We start from the raw sequence: 26816 nt of genomic DNA on the forward strand, positions 1-26816 counted from the left end.
AGGGATTCCCCTCACCCAAACCTTCACTGAGATCCATTTATCTAACTCTAACATGAATAGGTTGGAATGTATCAATATGCCCCCCCCTTTTTTTACAGTGAAATTCATTTTTCAAACAGAATTTTAAACAAAACCCAGCTGAAGCAATGGAGCTGATCTGAACGTGGGGCCAGCAAGAGCCCCTTCTGCATCTTCTTCCTCTTCCCTCTTCCCCAACAGCCTCCTTAGAAACCTTTCTAAGAAACAGGAGAGTCTCACAGAACATGATCCTTTTCTCCTCTGGCATCTTATGGTTCTTTTATGTATATGAACTGTCCAAATATGTAGGCTGGAAATTCTAATTTAAGGAGATGATTTAATTTTAAGGAAGATTTAAGGAGAGAATGAAACTGGATGGAAGTAGGAACCATATTCTCTAGCTGATGTCTAGATTGGCTCACGCAGGCATGGCCAAATTGTTCAACTTCTTGAAGTGGGTAAAGCCCAGGTCTCTTCTGTCTAAGGGGTGGTGGGGGGTACCAATCCTGCGGGAAAATCTTTAGGAACAGAAGTGGGGTGAACCATTCTGTAATTCACCCAGCTAAGGAAGCTTTAAACACACATCAAAAATGACCAGGTAGTACTGCTCACAACCGTGAATAGACGAAGAAGAAAGGACACCATGTCACAGACCTTGATTCCAAGTTCGATATTTTCTCCTCCATACACATCCATCCCAGGGTCCAGAAGACCGATTTCACCAAAGAACTTCCTGTTGACCACAAACGAGCAGCCGATCATGGCTGGTGTCCTGCAGGAGAGACAGAGAGAAGCGATAGTCACATGATACATAGAAAACGGAATATTACTCTGCCTTAAGAAAGGAAATCCTTTTCTCCAATTTGCAACAACACTTCTGGACCTTGAGAGCATTATGCTGAGTGGAATAAGTCAGACAAATACTGTATATCTTGCTTATATGTGGAATCTAAAAAAGTCAAACTCATAGAATCTACTCAGAGAGTGGACTGGTGGTTACCAGGGGCTGGAGGCAGGGTGGAGGAATTGGGGGATATTGGCCAAAGGGTCTACAACTTGCAGTGAGAAGATAAATAAGTTCCAAGTCTCTCATGCATAGCATTGTAATTATTATTAAGAATATTGTACTATATATTCAAAGTTGCTAAGAGTAGATATTAAATATTCCCACCATAAAAAAAAAAGAAATGATAAGTATGTGACCTGTTAGAGAGCTGGACAATAAAGAAGGCCCTGTTAGAGAGCTGCACCATAAAGATGGCTGAGCACCAAAGAATTGATGCTTTTGAATTGTGGTGCTAGAGAAGACTGTTAAGACTCCCTTGGACAGCAAGGAGATCAAGCTAGTTAATCTTAAAGGAAATCAACCCTGAATATTCATTGGAAGGACTGATGCTGAAGCTGAAGCTCCAATCCTTTGGCCACTTGATGTGAAGAGCCAATTCACTGGAAAAGACCCTGATGCTGGGCAAGACTGAAGGTAAGAGGAGAAGGAGGCAGTAGAGGATGAGATGGTTAGACAGCAATACTGATTCAATGGACATGAGTTTGAGCAAACTTGGAGATAGTAAAGGACAGGGAAGCCTGGCGTGCTGCAGACCATGGGGTCACAAAGAGTTGGACGTGACTTAGCAACTGAAAAACAGAGGCATTAGCTAATGCTATGGTGGTTACCTTGTTGTAGTATAGAGATCAAAACAACATGTTATATACTTTAAACTTGCACCATGTTATCCAATTGTATCTCACTTGAAGAAGGAGAAGGAGGGTGAGGAAGAGGCGGGGGATGAGAGGGAAGAGGAAGGAGAGAGGAGGGAGAAGAGAAAAGGGAAAAGGGACAGGAAAAGGAGGGTGAGGAGTGGGAAGAAGAAGAAACAGAAGCAGCCTCCTTTAAGGCATTTTACTGGTGCTGTAGGACATAGAGAAACATCCTGCATTCAGGCAACTAGGTTATTATTATTACTGTTATTATGGCTGCCATTTATTGAGTGATTACTGTCTCCAGCATGAGTGCAGAGCACATTTCACGCACTGTCTCATTAAAAAACCCCCACGGTTGTGTGAAAGAGGGAAGACCTCTCCTGCTGAAGCCCGTGGAGAACTAGCGACCCAGCATGAATCACAGAGCAGAGGTCAGGACCATCCGCCTCTCAAAGCCCTTCATTTTAGTCTTTCTGCCTCACTGCACTCCCCAGAAATGGCTTTGTCAAAGAGCCAGTAAAACCCCAGTCTGCCAAAGGCCAGAAATGCTGGTGAGATGCTTTCCTAGGCGACAAGAGATGTCTCATACGGGAAGCCCCATGAAAGTCCACTGGGGCTGCTAGGAAGCTGTTAGGTCGGATTCTCCTGAACTGAACTATAGATTTCAACAACAGATCTTTATCTGCTCCTTCAGATCTCGAGCTTGACTTTAATGTCCAGATTTCTGACCCCAGGGGATACTTCTTGGTACCCACGTGGTGTGGCAGCAGTGGGGTCAATGGAAAGACCAGAGTTGAGAGTTGAAGGGGCCAAGTTTGATGAATGCGGGTGCTGCCATGGAACACTGAACTTGTGTGAGGTGAATGGAGCCTCTGGATCCCAGTTAAGTCTCTGCAGAGCACCGTGTGGAAAGACATGCAATGAGACCAGTGCAGAGGGAGCAGGAGCTCAATAATAGTGCTCCTTTGTCCTCCGTGTTTTCCCAGCAATCTCACACCAATCACGCCTATGCACACAGGATATTACCCTCTTTCGGGGCACTAGCTACCCCAGAACAGCAACCACTTCACTGTCAAGCATTCCCTGCAGCTCTTGGCCCCTCTCAGAGAAGCAGCTGGCCCCTCTCCTGGAAAAGCATATGAAGTCCAGCCCCTGTCTCAGTTAACTGAACCAAGAGTGAGCATGGATCCCAAATAGGGTCAATCAAATTATGCTTTTCTGAAACTTGGAATTGAGACAGTGCTGGGAGTTAGAACTAGAGGGTCTCAGCCATCTATAGGGCTCAGGCTGCCATTTGGGGGCAGCTCCGGTGGTCCCTGTGCACACGGACGGCTGAGCAGAGGGAGGCAGTTGCACCTTGGAGGGGTGAGACCAGGGAGTGCAGGGCAGCCTGGAGTCCTGGGCTGCCCACCTGCTGACTGGCCTGGCTCCGCACTCTGGCCCTGGGTGATGTGAGAGCCCCTTGTGGCTTTGTGATTTGTCCTCCTTGACTTAAACGGGGTGTGTTTCTGTTCTTTGCAGCTGAATAGCAAAGCTATGACAAACCTGGACAGCATATTAAAAAGTAAAGACATCACGTTGCTGACAAGCAGCTGTCTAGTCAAAGCTATGATTTTTCCAGTAGTCATGTACGGATGTGAGAGATGGACCATAAAGAAGGCTGAGAGTCAAAGAATTAATGCTTCTGAATGGTGGTGCTGGAGAGGATTCTTGAGAGTCCCTTGGAGAGCAAGGAGATCAAACCAGTCAATCCTAAAGGAAATCAACTCTGAATATTCATTAGAAGGACTGGTACTGAAGCTGAAGCGCCAATACAGTGGCCACCTGATAGGAAGAGCCGACTCACTGGATGCTGGGAAAAACTGAGGGCAGGAAGAGAAGGGAGCGACAGAGGGTGAGAGGGTTGGATAGCATCACCGACTCAATGGACATGAGTTTGAGGAACTCTGGGAGATGGTGAAGGACAGGGAAGCCTGGCGTGCTGCAGTCATGGGGTTGCAGAGTTGGACAAGAGTTAGCAACTGAACAATAACAACGATCTCCCCTCCCTGCCACTTCTGATCTGGGGGAGGGTGGATGTTTCACCAGACGGCCAGAAGAGGCAAACTGCGGAGAAGATTCCCCTGGGAGAGTGACAAGCCACGGTCACTCAGGAAATGGGGAAATGCCAGCAACAGGTGCGCCTGGAGTGGTCCTGAGAGGATGAGAGACGGAAGAGAAGAGGGAATGGGAGGGAGCAGCAGGGTCAGCCCAGGTTTCTAGAGAGCCAGTGCTGAGCACATCGAGGAATCCTGAGAAGTTAGAATACTCTCCAACCCTGAAGTGCGACATCTGAAAAGTCCCAACATGATCACGCATGCGTGGTAAGATCCTTCTCTAAGACACTATACTTTCTAACCGCCCAAGGACCAGCAGGGCAGTTAGAACCACAGTGCACAGCTAGCTGTCAACCAACACTCTTGAACAGGTGGTTCTGGGCACAGCCTCAAGACTGAAAAGAATGTTTCTCTGAGACTGGCCCAGGATCCACCAGCATCGCTCGGATGGCTCCTTAGAAAAATGCAGCTTCCCAGGTGCAGTCCAGATCGCGGAACCAGACTTACAGAGACGGGACTCAGGACTTTGTGTTTGTACCAGCAGACCCATCCTGCGGAGCCAGCTCTCTCTTGAACCATCAGGTCTCCAAGAGCAGAGAAATTATTTCTCTGGTTTCTCTTTGTATTCCCAGGAGCGAGTGCCTTGCTGACATTACAGCTAGATGCTGGTGAATGAATGAACGAAAGTAATAGATCTGGTGACCGCCCCTGGTGGGAAAGGGCTCCGTGATGTCCCAGGGATGAACTGGCTGACCTGAACTTGAAGCCAAGGACAGCAGGGGAGTGTGCAGTCACTAGGGGGAGAGACAGAGGAATAAACAGAGAAGAAGGAGGGGAAGAGATGGAGGGAGGGGAGGAAGACGGGGGAGGGGAGGAAGATGGAGGAGAGGAGGCAGAGGGGCAGGAAGGACTCAGGCCCTAGCCTTTCACTGTCAAGGACACAGGATGCTTCTTCCTCCCGGCATCTCTCACCTCACCCTTTAGGAAACACCTTCTGCTATCATGCAGCCTGCTCTTTTCACGCAACTGGCTTTACCTGGATGATATTTTATGTTTTGGTTGAGGTGGCAGAGAGAGACGGATTCACTGTATGAGTCCCCTTGGGTCCCCTACCTGCTGCTCACAGCTCTGTTCAGTGTATTCATTCAGAATACAGAAGCTCCAGGATTCCCCACAATGGGAAGGAGGGTTCCCCTAGGGCCTCCTCATTAAAACTCGGCCACAGCAGCCACCCAGCTGGCACGAGGCCCCACCAAGAGGCCACAGCCAAGCAGCCCACTGTCTGCATCCTGGCAGGCTGTCAAAACTCAAAGATGAAGAAGGGCAGGAGGCTGGTCCCCATGCACAGAAGATGCGGAATGAGCCTGTGACCATTATTGCATGTGGAAAGGTCCCCTAAAGGCCATGGTCAAAAACCTGCCACAGGGGATTTCTCTGGTGGTTCAGTGGTTTAAGAACTGCCTTGCCATGCAAGGGATGATGCAGGTTCGATCCCAAGTCAGGGAATTAAGATTCCACACGCCTGGGGAGAGAGAAACTAAGCCTGAGTGTTGCAACTACTGAAACCCATGCACCGTGACTAGAGAGTCCAGGCAGCACAACGAATGATCCTGCATGACAGTGAAGATCCTGCCTGCTGCAACTGACACCCGGCACAGCCAAATAAATAAACGAATATTAACAACAACAACAACTTGCCATAGTGTCAAGAGGGTGCCCGGGTATCGGTTCACATCCTGGTGTCCTAACTGAGGCCAAGCTTGACACGGATGGTGCGGAAGAGGGACTGGAAACAGCCTGGGAGGCCAGCCTCTGGGGGGTGGCCTCCCTGCTAAGCCAAGACCCTGGTCCTGCAAACAGAAGGGCTTGGAGGCAACCCTGCGATGCCAGAAGTAGGGCAAGGCTCAAGCAGGTGGCCGATGCTTCACTGGTTGATGCAGAAATGAAATAAATCACTACAAGGCATATTCTCACCTCGGCTGGGCCGATCAGCATTGCTGGCAATCTCAGAGAGGGGACTGCTCTGAATTCTGGACTGATGATGGACAGCTGTCATCTTCTCAGCGGGAAGCCCCTGCCCGGCCCTACCGGGACCTGCCACCCTGTCGGCAGGGTGAGCCAGACCCGTCCTTATAACCAGAACCAAGAAGTCACCGGGGCCCTGCGTCCCCTCCGGGGTTTCGTCCCCACCTGCCGAGGAGCACAAGCTACAGTCGATGAGCTCCTGGAACGTGAGTCTACAGCCTCGTTCTTCAAACTCCACTGCAATTACCACCATCAGCGCAAACATTTCAATTAGAAATCATTCAAAAAGGATAATCATATTAAGGGATCTGCCAAAGTCTAATAGCTCCATTACAGAGGAGAAGCGCAGAAATTAAAAATAATTGCTTTTATTGTTGCTGTTCCAAAGAATATATGCAACACACCACAACTGCTCCAGCTGACAGAGAGATAAGAAAGGGAGAGACAGGGAGGCAGACCCAGGAATTTCCACCCAGATATGCAGAGCTTTGTCACCGCCACTGCTTCTTCTCCTCGTTGGTGACAAAGGGCCCATCTGTGTTCTGGATGTGTCCACCCTCAAACCCCTTCACTGGCTCCCCCGCCTCTCCTGGGTGAAATACATGCTCTTCCTTAGCATCTCCGCCCTCCTCAACATCTTTCCTGCCAGTGGCCCTATAGAGACCATGGCCAGTTACACGGCACAATTCATTGATCAGGAAACACATCCCAAGTTATGCCCGGCCGACCTTCTCCAGAAATGTCCCCCACAAGACCACCTCCGTCTGTCCAAATCCTACCCACACCCTTAAAAGCACATTTATCTTTTGGGAAAAACAATTATGTTGCAAAACACGAATACATACGTCTTACAGAAAATGGGATTCTCCAGGCAAGAGTACTGGAGTGGGCTGCCATTGCCTTCTCCAGTTACAGAAAATACAGCTTGACAAAAATAAGAAAACAAACAAAAATCAGCTGTGTTCTCTGACCATAAGCACTCCACTCTCTCATCCAGCCCCTGCTGTTCCTGTTCACCTCCTCAAGTTCACCAGATTTATCCCTCTTCCCACTCCCCTGGGACCCGCAGTCCACTGGCCCTGCCATCTTGACGATGGACTCCCTCCTCTTGCATTCTCCCTGCCCCCCAAGTCCAAAGCCATAGTTGCTTGTTTTAAGAGTGGCCTGGCTTCCCCACTCCCACTTTGCTTTGTTGGCAAAACTGATGCCAATAATCGCATCTCTCTGTTGGCTGACTTCTCCTTAAATTCAGGGCTCTGTGTGTGTCCGACGGGTCCTCAGAGCTGCCCTGCGATCCTGCTCCAGGGCCCGAGTTCCTCCTCCGTCACTCCTAGAAGACTCTGCCTCAGCTTGTTCTCCACTGGCAAACACCTCCTCCCCTCTTCTCCCTCTCAACCGGCAACCTTGCTTCTTATTTCCTTGAGAAATCAACAAACAAAAGAGAATGTCCCCAGCTCTCGCACCCACGTGCTTTGGGGTGTGGTCACCCTTTGGTTGTAACTGAACTGTTCTTGCACTTAGCTGAGGCCAAGCCCTCCTCCCATCCTCTCTTGCTACTCTCGCTACTCTCATCTTCACTCCTGCAACCCTTTCTCCCCTAAACACACCTATATTAAATATCTTTCCTTATTTCCACAAAGGCTTCCTTGTGACTCAGCTGGTAAAGAATTTGCCTACAATGCGGGAGACCTGGGTTCGATCCCTGGGTTGGGAAGATCCCCTGGAGAAGGGAACGGCTACCCACTCCAGTGTTCTGGCCTGGAGAATTCCATGGACTCTATAGTCCATGGGGTCGCAGTGTCTCGGACACTGAGTGACTTTCACTTTCAATTTTAAAAGTTTCCTTATTTATTTCAGGATGTGCTGGGTCTTCACTGCTGCATAGGCTTTCTCTAGTTGTGGCGAGCAGGGGCTACTCTCCGTGGCAGTGCTCAGGCTCTCACTTGCTGAGAGCTTCTCTTGTTGTGGAACATGGGCTCTAGGTGCACGGGCTTGGCTGCTCCACAGCAGGTGGGATCCTCCTGGATCAGGGATCGAACCTGTGTCTCCTGTACCGGCAGGCAGATTCCTCACCAGTGGACCACCAGGGAAGTCTGAGCTCAGAGTCCTTACTGTGGTTTCTTCTGGAAGAAATGGGTGAGGCAACGCAAGCAGCTGATCTGGTTGACGACTGGCTGGTTGGAGTATTTGGAGATTAGGGAGCTCTCTCCAGCTGTCTGGTTCCGGGCCCTGGGATGATCAGGGAGGAAGGCTGTTGTCTCCTGGAGTGAAAGACCAGGTAGAGGAGGTGGCTGGGAATGTGGGCTCCGGGCTGGTTAGTTTGCATAGGAAAGGCACGCTCCCAGCGGGTCTTTTGCACTCTCTAAGAAGTGGCTAGTCCTGGGAGGGGTGGTCTCTCCCCAGTTAAGTGCCAAAGCATCAAGAATTTACAAAATAAGAAAAGGGGCTTCCGCGGTGGTCAGGAACTGAGCCTGCGCTCTGGCATCTGTGAGCTGCAACACCTGAGCCCATACACCTAGAACTGATGCTCCACAAGAGAGGCCACGGTAATGAGAAACCCTTGCATCGGAACCAGAGAGTAGCCCCTGCTCACTGCAACTGAGAAGACCCAGTGCAACCAAAAATACATAAATCAACTGGAAAAAAACAGGCCTCGGCTCACACTGTCTCTTCACTTCTCCTCCTAACTGCCTCAGGTTCTTCCCCAGATGGCATGCATGGCACGGCAGGCCTCCTCCTCTTGAAAACCGAGAGTGAAAAACTGTCTTTTTAATGGCAATAATCTTCCACTTTGTTGTCCTCACCATCTTTGAATTTTAAAATCCTGGGTACGTTTTAGAATAACACCCACAGTTACCATCTTCCCTCTTGGCTGGCTCGTTCCAAGCCGTTCACAGTCTACAATCCCCTTCTCTTTTGACCCACTTTCCTTACAGCTGTCTCTCCTCGCTTTCTGCTCCCCTTTACAGCAAAGCCCCCTTTCAGAGCTGTCTACACCTGATGCCTCCGATGTCCTCTCCCGTTCTCTCCTGAGCCACTCAAGTAGGCTCTCATCCTCACCACTCTGCTGCAAGTGCGTCTGTCAGAGTCAGAGATGACTCATCTGAAATTGAACGGCCAGCTCTCAGTCCTCATCATGTGTGAGCTCCCAGCTGCATCTGACACAGCAGACCATCCTCTTTCCTTGGAAGCAGGCTCTCCACACCTGGATGTCTTCCTAGATCCCCTTTCCGATCTTCTTTCTCGACTCCTTCTTTTCTCTCTGAGGTTCAGAGGAGGAGGACTCCAGGGCAGTCCTTGGTTCTCTCTTCTTCTCCATCTACACTCACTCTTTGATGATCATGTTTGCATTCTTGGCTTTCAACAGCATTTATATTCCAATAGTTTCCAAATATACACTCCTGTCTGAATCCTTCCTCTGCACTCCAGACTGGGTACATCCAATTGCCTGCTCAGTGTCTCATTACGTCTAAGAGATCCCTTAGACGTGGCTAGAAAGGAATCGTTAACCTACCCTCCACTCAAGCCCATCCCACCTCTCTTTCCTATTTAGGCAACTCTGACTCCATTCTTCCAAGTGCTGGGGTAAAAACCTTGGTGTTGGCCTTGGTGCCGATTGGTCAGAAGTCCTTATGGCTCTACCTTCCAAATAAATCTTGGATCTGATGATCTCCCACCATCTTCTCCCACCACCTTGTCAACTGAGCCATCACTGTTCCATTGCCTGGATTACCACCACGGCTCCTAACTGGCTTCCACTTTGCTCTCATGCAATCAACTCTCAAGGCTCTACTGAAACATAAGTCAGCTCAGGCTATGCATTTGCTGGAAACCCTCCAATGATTCCCCATTGCCTTCAGAGTAAAAGCTAGGGTCTCACAATATATTCCCAGGCTCTGTCTAGACAGTCTGAGTTTCTCAGCTTCTCCTTGCCCTCTCTGCTCCAGTCAGATCCCCAGGAATACACTCAGAATAACTAAAAACAGAGATTCCAACAACCACTTGTACACATGTGTTCACAGTAGCATTCTTCACAGTAGCCAAAAAGTTGAAACAACCCAAATGTCCACCAGTGGATGGATGGATAAGCAAAATGTATGTGGCCCACCCATACAATGGATAACAGCACTGAGACAGGCTATAACATGGATGAAACTTGAAAACATTATGCTAAGTAATAGAAGAAAGAAGGTCACATATGATTTCACTGTATGAAATGTCTAGAACAGGCAAATTTATAGAGATAGAAGACAGATTGGTGGTTGCCAAGGGCAAGGGGGAGGGGATAGTAGGGAGTGACCACTTAACGGATACAGGCTTCCCATTTGAGAAGATGAAACTGTTCTGCAAGTACATAGTGGTGATGGTTGCAAAATATTATGAATGTACTTAATGTCACTGAATTTTACACTAAAGATGATAAATTGCGTAAGCATTTTACCTCAGTTAAAAAATGTGGAGCTGGTGATAACAATCCTTAAGCTTCCTTTGATTCCCATTATAAATAGGAACATAAATTTTCCTATTGCCATGAGAAAGCAGGAGCCTGGAGGAGTGGATCTACCTCCATCCTGACCTTCTATTCATGGAGTCAGATTTTCTAGCACTTTGGAGATAAGGTCCCAAGATACTCCCAATTTTAACCCAAACAGCGTATTTTTAATCTGGGATCAAGGGCACAGCACCAAGATGCTCACTCTAGGACGGGCAGGGACACAGGGTCCTAGGGCTCAGGGAAAGCACATTAATCTAAATGTCCTGCTGGGAAGTCATCCAACCGTCTGTGACTCAGTCTCTTTATCAGTAAACTGGGCATGAGACTTTGCCCTGAAGACCTAAAAGCATCGTGGTAAGAATCTGATGAGATGAAAACAGATGCAGCATGATGTATTCAACACATGTGAAGTGTTATCAAAAACTTTAAAAAAAGGACTTCCTTGGTGGTGCAGTGACTAAGACTCCACGCTCCCAATGCAGGGGGCCCAGGTCCGATCCCTGGTCAGGGAACTAGATCCCACATGCCGCAACTAAGCATTCACATGCCGCAATGAAGATGAAAGATTTTGTATGCTGCCAAGACCTTGTGCAGTCAAATAAATAAATATTACAAAAAAAGAACTTAAAGTGAAGCAGAAGGGTAAATGACGGAGGGAGAGCGGGGACAAAGAGGGAGGAACTGGTGAGGGGGTATCCTGGCAAACGATGTCACTCCAGGAAACATTTCGGGTCTAGAATGAGATGGACAGTGAAGGAAGGCTGAGTTCTAGGAGGAAAGAGAAATAAGAAAGTCTAGAACACCATGTGGTATAAAGGTGTGAAGTCTGAGGTAAGTGTTGGGGTGGGTTGTAAAAACACCCCAAGGAAGAGAGAGGAGTAGTCACAGTGGCCTGTCCAGCCTGTCCCACAGAGGGCCCAGCCCATCCTGAGGTCACCTCCTCTTGGCCCTGAGGTCAGAGTCTGTGTCTGTGAGAGATGCCCTCTCCCCGATGCTCCTGGCACCTCTTCAACTCAACACCTTATGCTCGATGCACAGAAAAGATCTGAATAGGGGTCAAGTGTGCCTGCCCGTCCCTGCAACTTCTTCATCTGGTCAACCAGCATTTCCAGGCAACGGCGGATGCCTTTGTCAGACTAAGTGCTGAGCACTTGTGGAGATAAAAAAAACAGCAGGAGATCATCCTAATGGGGAAGCAACGAACACTATTTCCTGTTGTTCCTTAGTAAAAATGGTTTCTGGTTGAAGTTACGGAATTATAGCTATATATCTTTATGTCTATATCTATAGACTTCCTTGGTGGCTTAGATGGTCAAGAATCTGCCTGCAATGCAGGAGACCCAGCTCAATTTCTGGGTCAGGAAGATCCCCTGGAGAAGGGAATGGCAACCCACCCCATATATTCTTGCCTGGAGACTCCCATGGGCAGAGGGCCTACCTATACCTAAGGGCTAGTTGCTCAGTCATGTCCGCCTCTTTGTGACTCCATGGACTAGGGCTTGCCAGGCTCCTCTGTCTAAGGATTTCCTAGGCCAGAATACTGGAGTGGGTTGCCATTTCCTTCTCCAGGCAATCTTCACAACCCAGGGATTGAGCCTGAGTCTCCCTCATCGAAGGCTGATTCTTTACCGTCTGATCCACCAGGGAAGCCCAACCTAAACCTATGCGTATGTGCTAAGTCATTTCAGTTGTGCCCAGCTCTTTGCAACCCTGAGGACTGTAGCCTGCCAGGCTCCTCTGTCCATGGGATTTTTCAGGCAAGAGTACTGGAGTGGGTTGCCGTGCCCTCCTCCAGCAAATCTTCCCAACCCAGGGATCGAACCTACATCTTTTACATCTCCTGCGTTGGCAGGCAGGTTCTTTATCACTAGCACCACTTGGGAAGCCCATTTATACCTATACCTATATCTGTATGCATGAGCAAGGCTGTGGGAGGAGAAAACTCCAGCGGGTACAGGGGAAAGAAGGAGCTCAAAAACTGTGACTGTGGCCTGTGGACAAAGCGACGAGCTGCCTTTAGAACAAAGCCCTCATCAGGAAGGGTCTTCCTTCCACCCTTTTCATCAACTGCTCCTACCACAATACCAGGGTGTATGCGCGTCACAGTGTGGCTGGCTGTTGTCACAGGATACAGGGGCTGGACAGTCAGTCTTTGCCCTCCCCACCTCATACCCACTGCCGCTCTTGGAGCTCCCAGCTAACTCCCTGGGTGGTCATGTCTCCAAATGCATGTCTGGCTGATGGTTCAGAAGCGGGGGGTCCAGCGATTACACTGCTTTCTGTTTTATCTTTTCTCTGGGCCTTTTTGCCTTTCCCTGACCTCAGGCTCAAACAGCTGCCATTTCCCTTGGTCTCAGCTCTGCTTCAGCTAATACCCAGGCCTGTTAGCTGAGCATCTTCTAACGCCAAGGCCCCATTTGTAGAAGCACAGACAACTCAATGCCATCCCTGGGGTTGTCTTTGTATGAATTTCTGTCAAATCATCTTCTCAGGGTCCAACCAGCACTGGGTATTTTAGGGGTTTCATCACTTTTCTGGCAATACCTGGCTTGGTTAATCAAAATGCATTTATTTCAGTGCATTTTGTTACAGCATCACACATCATGAGTTCTTCTATACCATTTCCTAATAAACACAAGTTCCTGACGTGAATGTCGCCCTCCTCAGTCACCCTCTGGCATAGACACTGGTATCTAAAGTGACCAAAAGACAGGGCGGGATGAGAGGGGAGAACCCGGTAGGGACCTCAGCACCCAGAGCAACAGTGCCCTGAACTGAGCGAGCAGGTGTGAGTGAACGGAGGTGCCCTGAACTGGTGCTGCAGGAAGACAGTTTATAACTGCTTCTAATCCTCAAAGTAGCTCTTTCACTGTTGCTCAGTCCCTAGGTTGTGTCTGACTCTTTGTAACTCCATAGACTGCAGCATGCCAGGCCTCCCTGTCCCTCACCATCTCCTGGAGTTCTCCCAAGTTCATGTCCACTGAGTCAGCGATGCCATCCAACCATCTCATCCTCTGCCTCTCACTTCTCCTGTTCTCAACCTTTTCCAATATCAGAGTCTTTTCCAGTGAGTTGGCTCTTCATATCAGGCGGCCAAAGTACTGAAGCTTCAGATTCAGCATCAGTCCTTCCAGTGAATATTCAGGGTTGATTTCCTTTAGGATGGACTGGTTTGATCTCCTTGCTGTCCAAAGGACTCTCAAGAATCTTCTCCAACACCACAATTAGAAAGCATCCATTCTTCAGCACTCAACCTTCTTTATGGTCCACCTCTCACATCCGTACACAACTACTGGAAAAACCATAGCTTTGACAAAACAGACCTTGGTCGGAAAAATGATGTCTTTGCTTTTTAACACACTGTCTAGGTTTGTCATACCCTTCCTTCCAAGAAGCAAGTGTCTTTTAATTTCATGACTGCAGTCACCATCCACAGTGATTTTGGTAGCTTTACTTGGTGGTTATTATTAGCCCCATTTTCCAGCTGAAGAAACTGAGGCTAAAGGTTAAGGGAAAACTGTCCAAGGGTAAACACATGCAAATCAGTATGGAGTCAGAAGCGATCTGGTGATGTCTGATCCCACGCCGTCCTAGGCATCCCGCTGCTTCCCAGACAAGATCAGTGAAAACTGGCAGCAGCTACGAGCTCTTGCACTGGGTCAGATAAAGTGGTCCCGCTTTGAAGATTTCTGGGAACTTGCAGCTGCTGAACAGTAAAAATACAATTTGGGAGAAGGAGCTGGCTGGCTCGCACAGAATTCTCAACTGGCCCAGTACAGTAATTTAATACTCAGAGTTCCATTTGCTTCTGCTCTACGTATAAATACCAAAAGGGTAAGTACTGCTGCCTTTTTAAAAAATCAAATGCTGGATCCGGCACACACATTTCGCACCAGAAAATGGGACCCAAAGGCCAGAGCTTTGCCTGTTAAATGGAGGGAGCACATTCCCTTTTGTGGCTCAAAAGATAATTCATGCTGAAACAACTTCCTCCAGATTGGGAAGTGGACTGCCCGGGTATTAAGAGCCTTTTCTGGTGGAGGTTAAAGGCAGTGCTTGTCTCTCTGCAGTGTGATTTTTCACAGATGCAGAAAACGCCAGTGGGGATTGAAGTCGTCAGTCCCAAATGCTTTTCCTTGGCTCGCTGATTTGCCTGGGCTGGATTTATTAAAACAGAGACCCTAGCAAAACTCTGCAGTAAGATATTTCTTATGACAATTTTCTTAGCATAACACTTTTGTTCTTTGCTAATCATAGTTTATTTAGGCTTTGAGAAACCAATTTGCAAAGAATTCATTGACAGTGATTTTGGTAAAAGCATCAAGTTTCTGAAGGAGTGGTAAGATATTAAATAATTATCAGCCATCGATGTATATATGGCGTGCGTGCACACACACACACATGCTATCTTGTGAGATGAAACACAGATTGGGTGACTATTTGGGGAAGAGAAAAAGAGGAAAAGTCCAGAACAAGATTCTGACTGTTTTTGTCCAGCCAGAGCACTAAGAACATTTTTCACAGACGAACATCTATAATCCATTTGAAGATGATGAATCTCAGTGAGGCAAAACATTACACCTCCCCCAGCAAAAAATTCCAGTTTCCTCTTTAGCAGACCCAGACTCCAAAACATTGAACTCATTATTATAATATTTTGAATTCCACCAGTAAAATATTTGTAGAAGTTGGTTTTCCTTTTGTTTAGAAGTAAGTATCCATAATAGCTTTGATTTAGCTTCTCTTGGTTCCTAAAGCCTAAAAATACCGACTATTTTGCCCTGCACAGAAAAATTTTTGCTGAATTCTGTTCTAGAACAGGAGCTGTAGAGGGGAGTGCAGATGCCCACATTGAGCAACTTGGTACCTACCTGGCGACTGGCAGAAGGTAACTTGGAAAAGAATAGATAAGGGGCTCAGGGGAGAGAATGATGTGGAAGATGGATGGGGGATACCAGCCTTCCTCTCGCTTCCAGGGCTGATGTAAGAACACATTTGATAAATGCGTTGGGCCATACACTTGAAAATGGCATCAGGCTCGTGACACGTGTTTTGTTCTATAAAAGAAAGTGAAGGGCTAGCAGAATATGCCACCCCAAAATACGCCTCTTGGGCACGGGATTATCTTGAGCTGGTTATTTTTTAAGAAACAGCAGACTTAGAAGCTCAGAAAAATCTAGAAGTTACTCTTTTGAAAGAGAAATTTACATTCAGAAAAGAAATCTCCATTTGTAAGGATCTCTCTCTCTGAACACCAGGAACAGAAGGATGACCCTGAATCTTTAGACACTCTCCTTAGTGACACTGATGCTAGCTTTACTCTATGTCACAAACCTCGCCCTTGTTTACTGTGCTTTTCTTGGTCACCTCCCATTAACAGGAACATCTTTGTCTTTAGCTGGAGATGGTATTTAAGGTGGTGGCCTGGGCCATTTCGGGAATTACTCGGTTTTCTTGGGTGTCTCCCATGTATATAGGAAGCATACCGGTTATTAAACAGAATTATGCTTTTCTCCTATTAATCTTTTTTATTACAGGATGGGCGGTTCTCAGGCAAGAACCTAGAAGGGTAGAGGGAAAATTATTTTTCCTCCAGTACAAAAGGAAGAGTATTGATACTTGTGCGTGTTGGAGAATTTTCTTCAGAAGGTTTTAGAATAGCCTATATAAATGCAGGCACTATGGGATAAGACAAAATTAAAACATAAATAAATGGGAACAAGAGGACAAAGGGAAAATGAGCAGGATAAGATGACACCTTAGGGATGAGCTTAGTGCACAAAATCATTGCTTAATAAGGGAGACCACAAAGTCAGCTCTGTGTCACTGCAGACAGAAGTAGTGGCAAGATCTGCAGTGTCTAAAAGATTTTTTAAAAGAGAAATATAGGTGCTTGGCCGGGCTACCCAGGTGGTGCTAGTGGTAAAGACCCTGCCTAACAATGCAGGAGACATAAGAAGCGTGGGTTCAATCCTTGGGTTGGGAAGATCACCTGGAGGAAGGCATAGCAACCCACGTCAGTATGCTTGCCTAGAGAATCCCCATGGACAAAGAAGCCTGGCATAGAGCCATGGGGTTGCATAGCGTCAGATACAACGGAAGCAACTTAGCTTGAAGCAGCTTAGCACACATGCACGCAAGCACACTACTTGGCCAGGAAGACTCAAGAGAAATTTCTCTACTAAATAACTTGATAAGCAATTTCCTCACACCACCACTTCAGTAATACAAGCTCCACAAATATACCTCTTAAAGGACTTCTTAGCAGCGGTTCATAGCATTCGAAAGTGTTAGTTGCTCAGTCATGGCTGACTCTTTGTGACCCCATGGACGGTAGCCCGCCAGGCTCCTCTGTCCATGGGATTCTCCAGGCAGGAATACTGGAGTGGGCAGCCATTCCCCTCTCCAGGGGATCTTTCTAACCCAGGGACTGAACCTCAGTCTCCTGCATTGCAGGCAGATTCTATACCATCTGTGCCACCAGGGAAACTCTCATAGCACTTACTCAAGTATAACAGGATGAGAACAACTGTTTCCAAGGCCAAAATGAGGTCAGCATAAGAACACAGATTTCTGACGGCCTTGCTTATTTAAGGGCTAAATTAGTAGTAAAAAACAGTTACCAAAAAATAGTCAAGTATAATAATAATCTATTATGAACTATGTGAGAGGACTTTTTTACTCCAGATTTGCTGTTTCATCCAGGGGCAGTCATAGTGAGACAGGAGATATTTGGACCTCAGGCTGATCAGCCAGAGGTCACTTCCTGTGGACAGATACTCCAAAATAGCAAGAAGGAGGAGAAGCGGAGCCCTGCCTACATAAAAGACAGAGTCCACATATTTCTCATTCTCAAGGTCAGAGAGACATTCCCACTACACAGGCATAGAAAGGTTCCTTGAAGGTCAGAAAGGAAGGGGGCACCACCCCATAGTAGGCGATATCAACCTACTCATACACCTCTTTGCTGGAATCCATTTTGGCTGATATGTGTGCACACACATAGGAAGATCTTGAGATAAATCCAGTACAGACTCAGAAGCAGGCAAAGCAAAGATGACTGGCCAAAGGAGACTTGGATGAAATGCCTCATACAAGTGATTAAAATCACCATGGGCGTGATTCTCTCTGAGTCTGTCTATCTACACGTACTCTTTTTCCTTCCTAATAAACACTTGTATGTTTCACTACTTTCCATTTTTATTGTGAATTCATTTCTACACAGCTGATGGCCTGGGACCCTGTCACTGGCCACTGGTCCCTTGTGGTCTGAAAAGTGAAAATCACTCAGTCATGTCTGACTCTTTGTGACCCCATTGACTATACAGTTCATGGAATTTTCCAGGTCAGAATACTGGAGTAGGTAGCCTTTCCCTTCTCCAGGGAATCTTCCCAACCCAGGGATCGAACCCAGGTCTCCCGCATTGCAGGCGAATTCTTTACCAGCTGAGCCACAAGCAAAGCCCAAGAGTATTGGAGTGGGTAGCCTATCCCTTCTCCAGCAGATCTTTCCGACCCAGGAATTGAACTGGGGTCTCTTGCATCGCAGGCAGATTCTATACCAGCTGAGGTACCAGGAAGCGCAGGATTCAGCACTCTCACTGCCATGACCCAGCCTCAGTCTCTGGAGGGAAATCAAAATCCTGCTTCAAGCCGCTGCAGGCTGAGGCCACCTGAGATCAGCAGCTTTGAGACAGGAGTGGGATGCTTTAAGATTAGGATGAAAAGAAGTAGAAAGATGTTCATTTTCCACCATGCTGATAAAACCGACCCTTGAAGCTAACGTTTGAAACAGTCTTGAAGCCAGGATTTCAAGAGCATGAACCATACACTCGAGAAAGTATTTTCTAAACTTGGAGCATCCCTTGAAAATACTGAGGAGGGCAGTTAGGCCAGAGGAGGGAGGAGGTAACAGGGTCATGGATCTCAACGCTCGCTCACCTTAGGCTCACCTGGGAGCTTTGAAAAATGACCTGTGCTCGGGCTCTCTTCCAGATCCTCTGATTCAATTGTTCTACCTCCACCTTTGAGTCCAAAGTGCAACGAGGGCTGAGAACCATGGCAGATGGGATGTTTGCAATCCCAAAAGGAGGCTAGTTTTTCCTGGGTTGAAGGCTGAAGGGAGAGTGGAGAAAAGACCAGACCTGAGGGAAGACCTCTTGGGGTCCTCCTGCTCAGGTTGGAAGTCAGGGTGGGGAGGGAAAGCCTTGCAAATAGACTTGAGGCCAGGAAGGCAGCAGAGATGGTGCTCTGCTTGCTGACTAGCACCCTGGGGGGAGGGAGCAGGTCTTGCAGGATGCCTAGAGTGGGGCAGACATGGCGGAGAGCTACTTAGGCAGAAAGAAGACCTACAACAGCATTCCCAGCGCTCAGAGCCAGCTCCTGGTGTCACAGGGAATCCTGATGTGCCTGCATTCCCCAGGGAAAGCGTGGTGAAACAGTGAGCAGGCTGGGTCGCGAAGAGGCAGGAAACTAGAGGATGGATATGGGTGGATATGGGGACCAGGGCCAACTCAGCAGTGAACACAGAATCTGAAGATGGGGTTGCGTAAGTCAGCAGGGGTCAGGTTTCAGAGGGCAGCCTGGAGCCCAGCACCTCTCCCCATGGCCAGCTCCCCTCGCTCTGACTAGGTGTGTCTGACCCTTTGTGGCTCCATGGACTGTAGCCCGCCAGGCTCCTTTGTCCATGGAATTTTCCAGGCAAGAATATTGGAGTGGGTTGCCACTCCAAGAGATCTTCCCAATCTAGGGATCGAACCCCTGCCTCTTATATCTCCTGTGTTGGCAGGTGGGTTCTTTACCTTAGCGCCACCTGGGGAGATGTTATTCAAGATGGAAGCAGGAGAAGGACATCCTGTGAGGAGGAAGCGGGGCCCTTCCAAAGAATATAGACTGTTTAATCCTGATTTTACTGAGCACTTGACTTCAAAGAGATGGAGATTAGACTGGAAGAAACTGAGTTACCTTAAAGTGACAAGACTAGTGTCCTTTTCCATCATCAGTGAAACAGGAGTTTCAAGTTTAAATCCTTTCAAACAGGAGACCAAGTTAAATTCAAATATGAAAAAATAAGTCAATATTTTTACACCTGACTTGCAACCACAAGTTAAAACCATAGGGCTTTCCTGGTAGCTCAGCAGTAAAGAATCCGCCTGTCAATGCAGGAGACACGAGTTCGATCTCTGGGTCAGGAAGATCCCCTGGAGAAGGAAACGGCAACCCACTCCAGTATTCTTGCCTGGGAAATCCATGGACAGAGAAGCCTGGTGGGCTACTGTCCACGGGGTCACAAAAGAGCTGGACACAACTTAGTGGTTAAGTAATGACAACGGAATACTTAGAAGTATTGAGAGTACTTAGGAGAATAAATGGACTCTTAAGACATCGGCAGAACACTGAGGAAAAAAGAACAAAAGAATCACATAGGAAAAACAACTTTTCCGGGAAATAATTTGGCTACATGTTACAGAATTCTCAGAAATGGACATGCATTGGATCTAGAAATTCCATCCTTAGGAATACACCTTAGAGAGGCATAATGATGTCTGCCTCTGAGAATATCAGATGATGTGATTTGGACAACTCTCTAGCTGAAAACCATGGAAGGAACTGGAGGAAAATTTAAATCTTAATAAAGAGGAACAAATGGAAATTACCTAGTTGAGATCTGAGAAGGGAAGTAAGAGAGAAATCCAGGAGAGGGTTTGCTTCTGCTTGGAGGTACCTGTGTGTGCCAGTTGCTCAGTCGTGTCCGACTCTTTGCAAGTCAAGCTCTTCTGTCCATGGAGGTGCATACTAGTCCAGAAAGGGGGCTGAGAGGCTGAGTCCCCTTTTAAAGTTGCATTTTTGGTCTGAAGATTAGGACTAGGGACACAAACTTCAGCAGTGAATACAGAAGTGAGCTACACTCACCCTGTATGGGTCACATCCTAATTATTCTGTTTTTAAGTATGTTGGCATTAATGCACTGAAAGACAGGAGATGGTTAGAGTTCAAATATGGTGTTACTTGAGTGAGGTGAGTATACAGCTGCTCTTCTCTGGACAGACTGCCAAGTTTTCCTTCTAAATCTTTTCTTTTGTTCTAACAGGGGAACATGTAATAGAATGAAATTCTTTTCCCAGAAATATTCTTCCAGGGTTTTGGCATGGCCCCATCCCTTCCTAAGGAGAAGGCAATGGCACCCCACTCCAGTACTCTTGCCTGGAGGGTCCCATGGATGGAGGAGCCTGGTAGGCTGCAGTCCATGGGGTCACCAGGAGTCGGACACAACTGAGCAACTTCACTTTCACTTTTCACTTTCATGCATTGGAGAAGGAAATGGCAACCCACTCCAGTGTTCTTGCCTGGAGAATCCCAGGGACGGTGGAGCCTGGTGGGCTGCCGTCTATGGGGTCGCACAGAGTTTGACATGACTGAAGTGACATAGCAGCAGCAGCAGCCCTTCCTGGGCCTGCTATATACCCAGCTGGGGTAACAAGGAGGGCATTTCCAACACAACTCAAGGAGAGAAAAGAAACACTCTTTAGCATAAGAAGACACTAGATCTTATTCTATAATCAGGTTTATATTATGATCTTTTCTCATGGTCTTATAGATGCTTGACCTAAAAGCTCATAAAGGAAAACTTTCTCCTATCACCTCTTCGACCTCTGGACTACTTTTCTAGATTCTACATATAGGAATTAATATGGCCTTTTTTTCTCTTTCTGATTTGACTTCACTCTGTATAACAGACTCTAGGTCCATCCACATCTCTACAAACGACCCAACTTCATTCCTTTTTACGGCTGAGTAATAGATGGGGAAACAGTGGAAACAGTGTCAGACTTTATCTTTTTGGGCTCCAAAATCACTGCAGATGTTGATTGCAGCCATGAAATTAAAAGACACTTACTCCTTGGAAGAAAAGTTATGACCAACCTAGATAGCATATTGAAAAGCAGAGACATTACTTTGCCAACAAAGGTCCATTTAGTCAAGGCTATGGTTTTTCCAGTAGTCATGTATGGATGTGAGACTTAGACTGTGAAGAAAGCTGAGCACTGAAGAATTGATGCTTTTGAACTGTGGTGTTGGAGAAGACTCTTGAGAGTCCCTTGGTCTGCAAGGAGATCCAATCAGTCCATTCTAAAGGAGATCAGCCCTGGGTGTTTTTTGTAAGGAATGATGCTAAAGCTGAAACTCCAGTATTTTGGCCACCTCATGCCAAGAGCTGACTCACTGGAAAAGACTCTGGTGCTGGGAGGGATTGGGGCAGGAGGAGAAGGGGACGATAGAGGATGAGATGGCTGGATGGCATCACCGACTCGATGGACGTGAGTCTGAGTGAACCTCAGGAGTTGGTGATGGACAGGGAGGCCTGGTGTGCTGTGATTCATGGGGTCGGAAAGAGTCAGACACGACTGAGCGACTGAACTGAACTGAACTGAATATTCTATTGTGACTTCCCTGGTGGCACAGGGGTAAAGAACCTGCCTGCCAGCGCAGGAGACACAGGTTCAATCTCTGGGTCAGAACGATCCTCTGGAGAAGGAAACAAGCAACCACTTCAGTATTCTTTCCTGGGAAATTCCATGGACAGAGGAGCCCAGTAGGCTACATACAGTCCATGGGGTCACAAAGAGTTGGACATTACTTAGCAACTAAACAACAACAATATTCCACTGTACATATGTAGAATCTAGAAAAGTGTACAGCTGAATCTATTCCCAGGGCAGGAACCGAGATGTAGATGTAGAGAACGGACAGGTGGAAATAGTGGGCGGATGGGAGAGTGGGATGAACTGGGAGAGTAGCGTTGACATATATACCCTACAGTGTAAAATAGACAGCTCGTGGGAACCTGCTGTAAAGCACAGGAAGCTCAGCTCAGTGCCCTGTGATGACCTAGAGGGTCGGAATGGATGCAGGAAGGGAGGTTCAAGATGGAAGGGACAGTCATTGTACAGCAGAGGCCAGAACAACACTGCAATTACACACGAGTTAAAAAGTACATAAAAGCCTCTGGAATTCCGCTCAGGAATCAACTTGACAAAGAAGCCGGTGTCCAGAAGGACGGATAACCCTGGCCAACCAGGCTTGGAGTGTATGTAGGAGACTGATTAAAATAACAGCCAGAGCACAAGAAATACAGACCATACTGTCCACTGTCCCAGAACCCAAGTGGTCACGAGGGTCCAAAGGTTGGCAAGGGGCTGCACTGGACCCAGAAGCCCCAGAAACTCAGGGCCTCTCACACACCCTCACACTCTTCCTGGTTCAGCGAAATGAACCACAGTCCATTATTTCCTTCCAAGGCTGATTAGCTGATAATTACATGAAGATGTAACACATGTAATTAAGCAATATGCTACAGGAATGGGATTTTGGCTGCTTTTTTTCCCTTAATGAAATCATTCCTTTTTAAAGGGCTCTGCTCAGAGGAAGACGAGACAGGACACTGTAAGCACAATGAGACCAGCCAGCTCAGGTTCAAAACACCATCCCCGAAATGCCTCCTCCCAGCCCCCTCCCAGTGCACGAGCAATAGCCTCGCAAAGATCACTCTCACACTCACTTTCAAGGTCTCCCCAACACCTGCCTGATGGATCCCAAACTCCCAGGCAACATTCAAGGCTGGCAGAGATCTGGACCCTTCCTAGTTTTCCAGATTTCTTATCTACAGTCCCTTCTGTGAGTCCTCAGTCAAAGGCCAAGAGCAGTTTTTGTTTCCTCCTCTGTGTTTTAGTCCGGGCTTCCCAGGTGGCGCTAGTGGTAAAGAACTCATTTGCCAATACAGGTGACATACACCCATGGCTGATTCATGTCAATGTATGGCAAAAAACCACTACAGTATTGTAAAGTAATTAGCCTCCAATTAAAATAAATAAATTAATTTAAATTAAAAAAAAAGATACTCAGGTTCAATGACTGGGTCAGGAAGATCCCCTGGAGGAGGGGCACAGCAACCCTCTTCAGTGTTCTTGCCTGGAGAATCCCATGGACAGAGGAGCCTGGCAGGCTCCAGTCCATAGAGTCGCAAAGAGTCAGACACAACTGAAGCGACTTACCACGCATAGCACTGTGTTTAGTCCATCTTCTGCTCCCTTCTATTTAAGCCCTTATATTTTATGGGGTTAGCTTCAGCCCCTCTGGGCTTCCCATGTGGCACTTGTAGTAAAGAATCCGCCTGCCAATGACGGAGACATAAGAGACACAGGTCCCTCCTGAGTAGGCAAGATCGCCTGCAGTAGGAAACGGCAACCCACTCTAGTAATTCTTGGCTGGAAAATTCCATGTTCAGAGGACCCTGGTGGGCTACAGTCTGCGAGGTCCCAAAGAGCTGGACACGACTGAGCACACACATGTCATGTCAGCCCCTCTGCCTCCACGAATCCTTTGGCCAGCTCAGCACAGGGGCTCTCCACCTCTAGAGTACCTGTGGTCTGTAACCATCCTTTGGCTGGTTTGGTATTGTTTGGTTTTTCATTTTCCCCGTGTCTTCCCACCCCTATCTCCACAGGCAAATGGCCATCTTGCTCTTTTCCTAATCAGGCATCGTGCCTGCAGCCTTCAGTGACGGGAGAGCTCGGGTACCATGAATCAGCAGTAGCGCCTGTATCAGCCTTTAATGGATATGATGACTGCATTGCATCCCTGCCATCCACACATCAAGTTGGGTCCAAAAGAGCAGAATAATTCTGTCACCGGAGACTCTGAGAGGAGGCCAGAAAGGAATGAGATACTGAGAACAGCTTCAACTCATGGGAAGCAGCTGGTTAGGAGGAGGGAGCTTGGCAGAGATGGAAGCCAGAGATCAGGCATGAGGCTAGTCTTCTGTACAGGACTGGGATGTGCCTAGCAGCCCTGCTGGGCTGAGAGTTTCAAAGACAAGGCTCTAAACATTTTCCAGAGAGAGGCCAGAAAATCCAAGTTCAGGGTCAGAGTCAAGTCCAGATACAGAGTGAGGAGTCGGAAGGTAAAAATCAGAGCAGAAGTGTAACCCCCCAGGACTGTCTGGGCAGCTACCATTTCAGCTGGTTTCTATGAGCCTGGGGGTAACCTCTTCTCCCCTGTCCACTGTGAGTAGCCTCTGCTACCTGAGGGTCAGTGGTTTTTGAGCCACTAAATTTGCTGCTTTGCCACCAGTGGTATCACAGCTCACATTAATTGAGTATTTTCCAAGTCCTAGGTACTCTTCTGGGCTTCCTGGTAAAGAATCCACCTGCCAATGCAGGAGATATAAGTCTGATCCCTGGGTTGGGAAGATCCCCTGGAGAAGGGAATGGCTACCTACTCTAGTATTTCTTGCCTGGAAAAATTCCATGGAGAGAGGAGCTTGGTGATCTACAGTCTGTGCGTGTGTGCGTGCTAAGTTGCTTCAGTTGTGTCTGACTCTCTGCAACCCTATGGACTATAGTCTGCTAGGCTCCTCTGTTCTTGGGATTTCCCAGGCAAGAACACTGGAGTGGGTTGCCATTTCCTCCTCCAGGGGATCTTTCCGACCCACAGTTTGAACCCACGTCTCCTCTGTCTCCTGTACTGCAGGCAGATTCTTAACCGCTCAGCCACTGGGGAAGCCCCCGTCTACAGTAACCATGGGGTGGCAGTCAGACACAACTTAGCAACTAAACAACAACAAGGCACTGTTCTAAGCATTTACATACATCATTTCTCCTAATCTTCCCAACAACCTACACAGTAGAGGCTATTCATACCCCCATTTAAAGATGAAGAAACTGAGGCACAAAGGAAGTAAAACGTTTTCCCAGTAGCAAACCACCGGTGGTACAGCCAGGACAGGAACCCAGGATCTCTCAGGTAAGGCCCTTGGCGTTTTTCTCTCCACCTGACCTTCTCCCCCTGTTTGCATCACCTTTGGGTGAGTTGTGGCCCTTTCCTGGGGAGACCCACACTACAGGAGTGGTCCACAGAGCAGTGATGGGGCTGGTCCTCCCCTGGGGCAAGTGCTCCATCAGGCAGATTCTTCCTGCCCCCTCTTCCCTCCAACTCTAGCATCTCCCTGACCTCCCAGAATCTGGTCTCTGGTCTCCAGGGAATGTCTACCTTGCCAGCTCCTACAGACTGCCTCCCTCCAGCTTCCACCAGGCCCCCCGTCTCCTGTTCCTTCTCTAAGTCACAAGCCCTGTTGAGAATCGCAGCCTGCGCTCTGCTCTGAGTCCTGTGTAGTCGAGGGTACGATGGACATGATTAGGGGAGTCTGGGGCACTGTTACTCCAGCCTCAGTTTTAATGACCACTCCCAGGTTTGAGCGTTCACTAGGAAGATTCATGGGATGCAACATACAGTCACATCCATGGCTATGATTCAGTACATCAAAAAAGATACAAAGAAAAATCAGCAAAGGAAAGGGATGAGGAACAAAGTCTGGGAGAAACCAGGCATATGCTTTCAAGATCCTCTCCCAGCGGAGTCACGAGGCACATGATTTCGCCAGCAACAAAATGGTGTGAAATGCCATCTACCAGGAAGGCTCATCAGAGACTCAGTGCCTGGGGGTTTACTCGGAGGGTGATGATCCTTAGTAAATACCAAGATTCCAGCCAACCAGAGAACAAGCAGGCACTCAGCATAAACCATACTGTTTGTTCAAACAGTTTAGGTGTAGTGAGTTACATGTATCAGATACCCAAGATCCTGGCCAAGGGCCAACCTTGTAAACAGGCCTTTTTTTTTTTTTTGGCTCTGCAGCAAGTCATACAGGATTTTAGTTCCCTGACCAGGCATCGAACCCACACCGGCTGCCCTGGAAGCGAGGTCTTAATCACTGGACTGCCAAGGAAGTCCCCTTAAGTAGGCCTTTTTAAGAATAGAAGGTGAGACCTGTTATGTTAACCATTTTCTGCACACAGTCGAACATAGACAATATAACACCCCAATTGAATCTTTTTTCTTTTCTATTTGTGCCAGATTCCAACTTTCCAAGTTTGCCTAATTTATTTTTTCAATTTAAATTTTATTGTATATTGGAGTGTAGCTGATTTACACTGTTGTGTTAGTTTCAGGCGTACAGCAAAGTGAATCAGGTTATACATACATATATCCACTCTTTTCAGGTTCTTTGTTCATATACATTAATCCAGAATATTGAGTAGAGTTCCCTGTGTTATTCAGGAGGTCCTTGTTGATTATCTATTTTATATACAGTAGTGCGTGCATGCTAAGTCACTTCAGTCGCATCTGACTCTTTGCAGCTCTATGGACTGTAGCTTGCCAGGCTCCATGGAGATGCTCCAGGCAAGATGACCAATGGAGTGGGTTGCCATGCTTTCCTCCAGGGGATCTTCCTGATCCAGGGATCAACCCGGCATCTCTTATGTCTCCTGCATTGGCAGGTGGGTTCTTTACCACTTGCACCACCTGGGAAGCTCCATATATAGTAGTGTGTATATGTTAATCCCAAATTCCCATTTTGCCTATTTTATTAGAGTCTCATGGTAATCTTGTAGAGGAGAGAGTCAGGAATTAATCCCCTCATA

General features: G+C 47.5%; 1 protein-coding gene across 1 annotated transcript in view; it reads right to left on the reverse strand.

The window, feature by feature from the left end:
- Positions 1 to 26816, reverse strand: part of GALNT17 (polypeptide N-acetylgalactosaminyltransferase 17) — a 439450-nt gene that overhangs the window by 85503 nt on the left and 327131 nt on the right. The window contains exon 6 of the mRNA XM_040260662.1: positions 673 to 790. Coding sequence (XP_040116596.1) covers positions 673 to 790 — 118 coding nt within the window. The remainder of the gene's footprint in view (positions 1 to 672; positions 791 to 26816) is intronic.

This window comes from Oryx dammah, unplaced genomic scaffold, assembly GCF_014754425.2.
Source record: "Oryx dammah isolate SB20612 unplaced genomic scaffold, SCBI_Odam_1.1 HiC_scaffold_2, whole genome shotgun sequence".
In the NCBI taxonomy this organism is placed as follows: Eukaryota; Metazoa; Chordata; class Mammalia; order Artiodactyla; family Bovidae; genus Oryx; species Oryx dammah.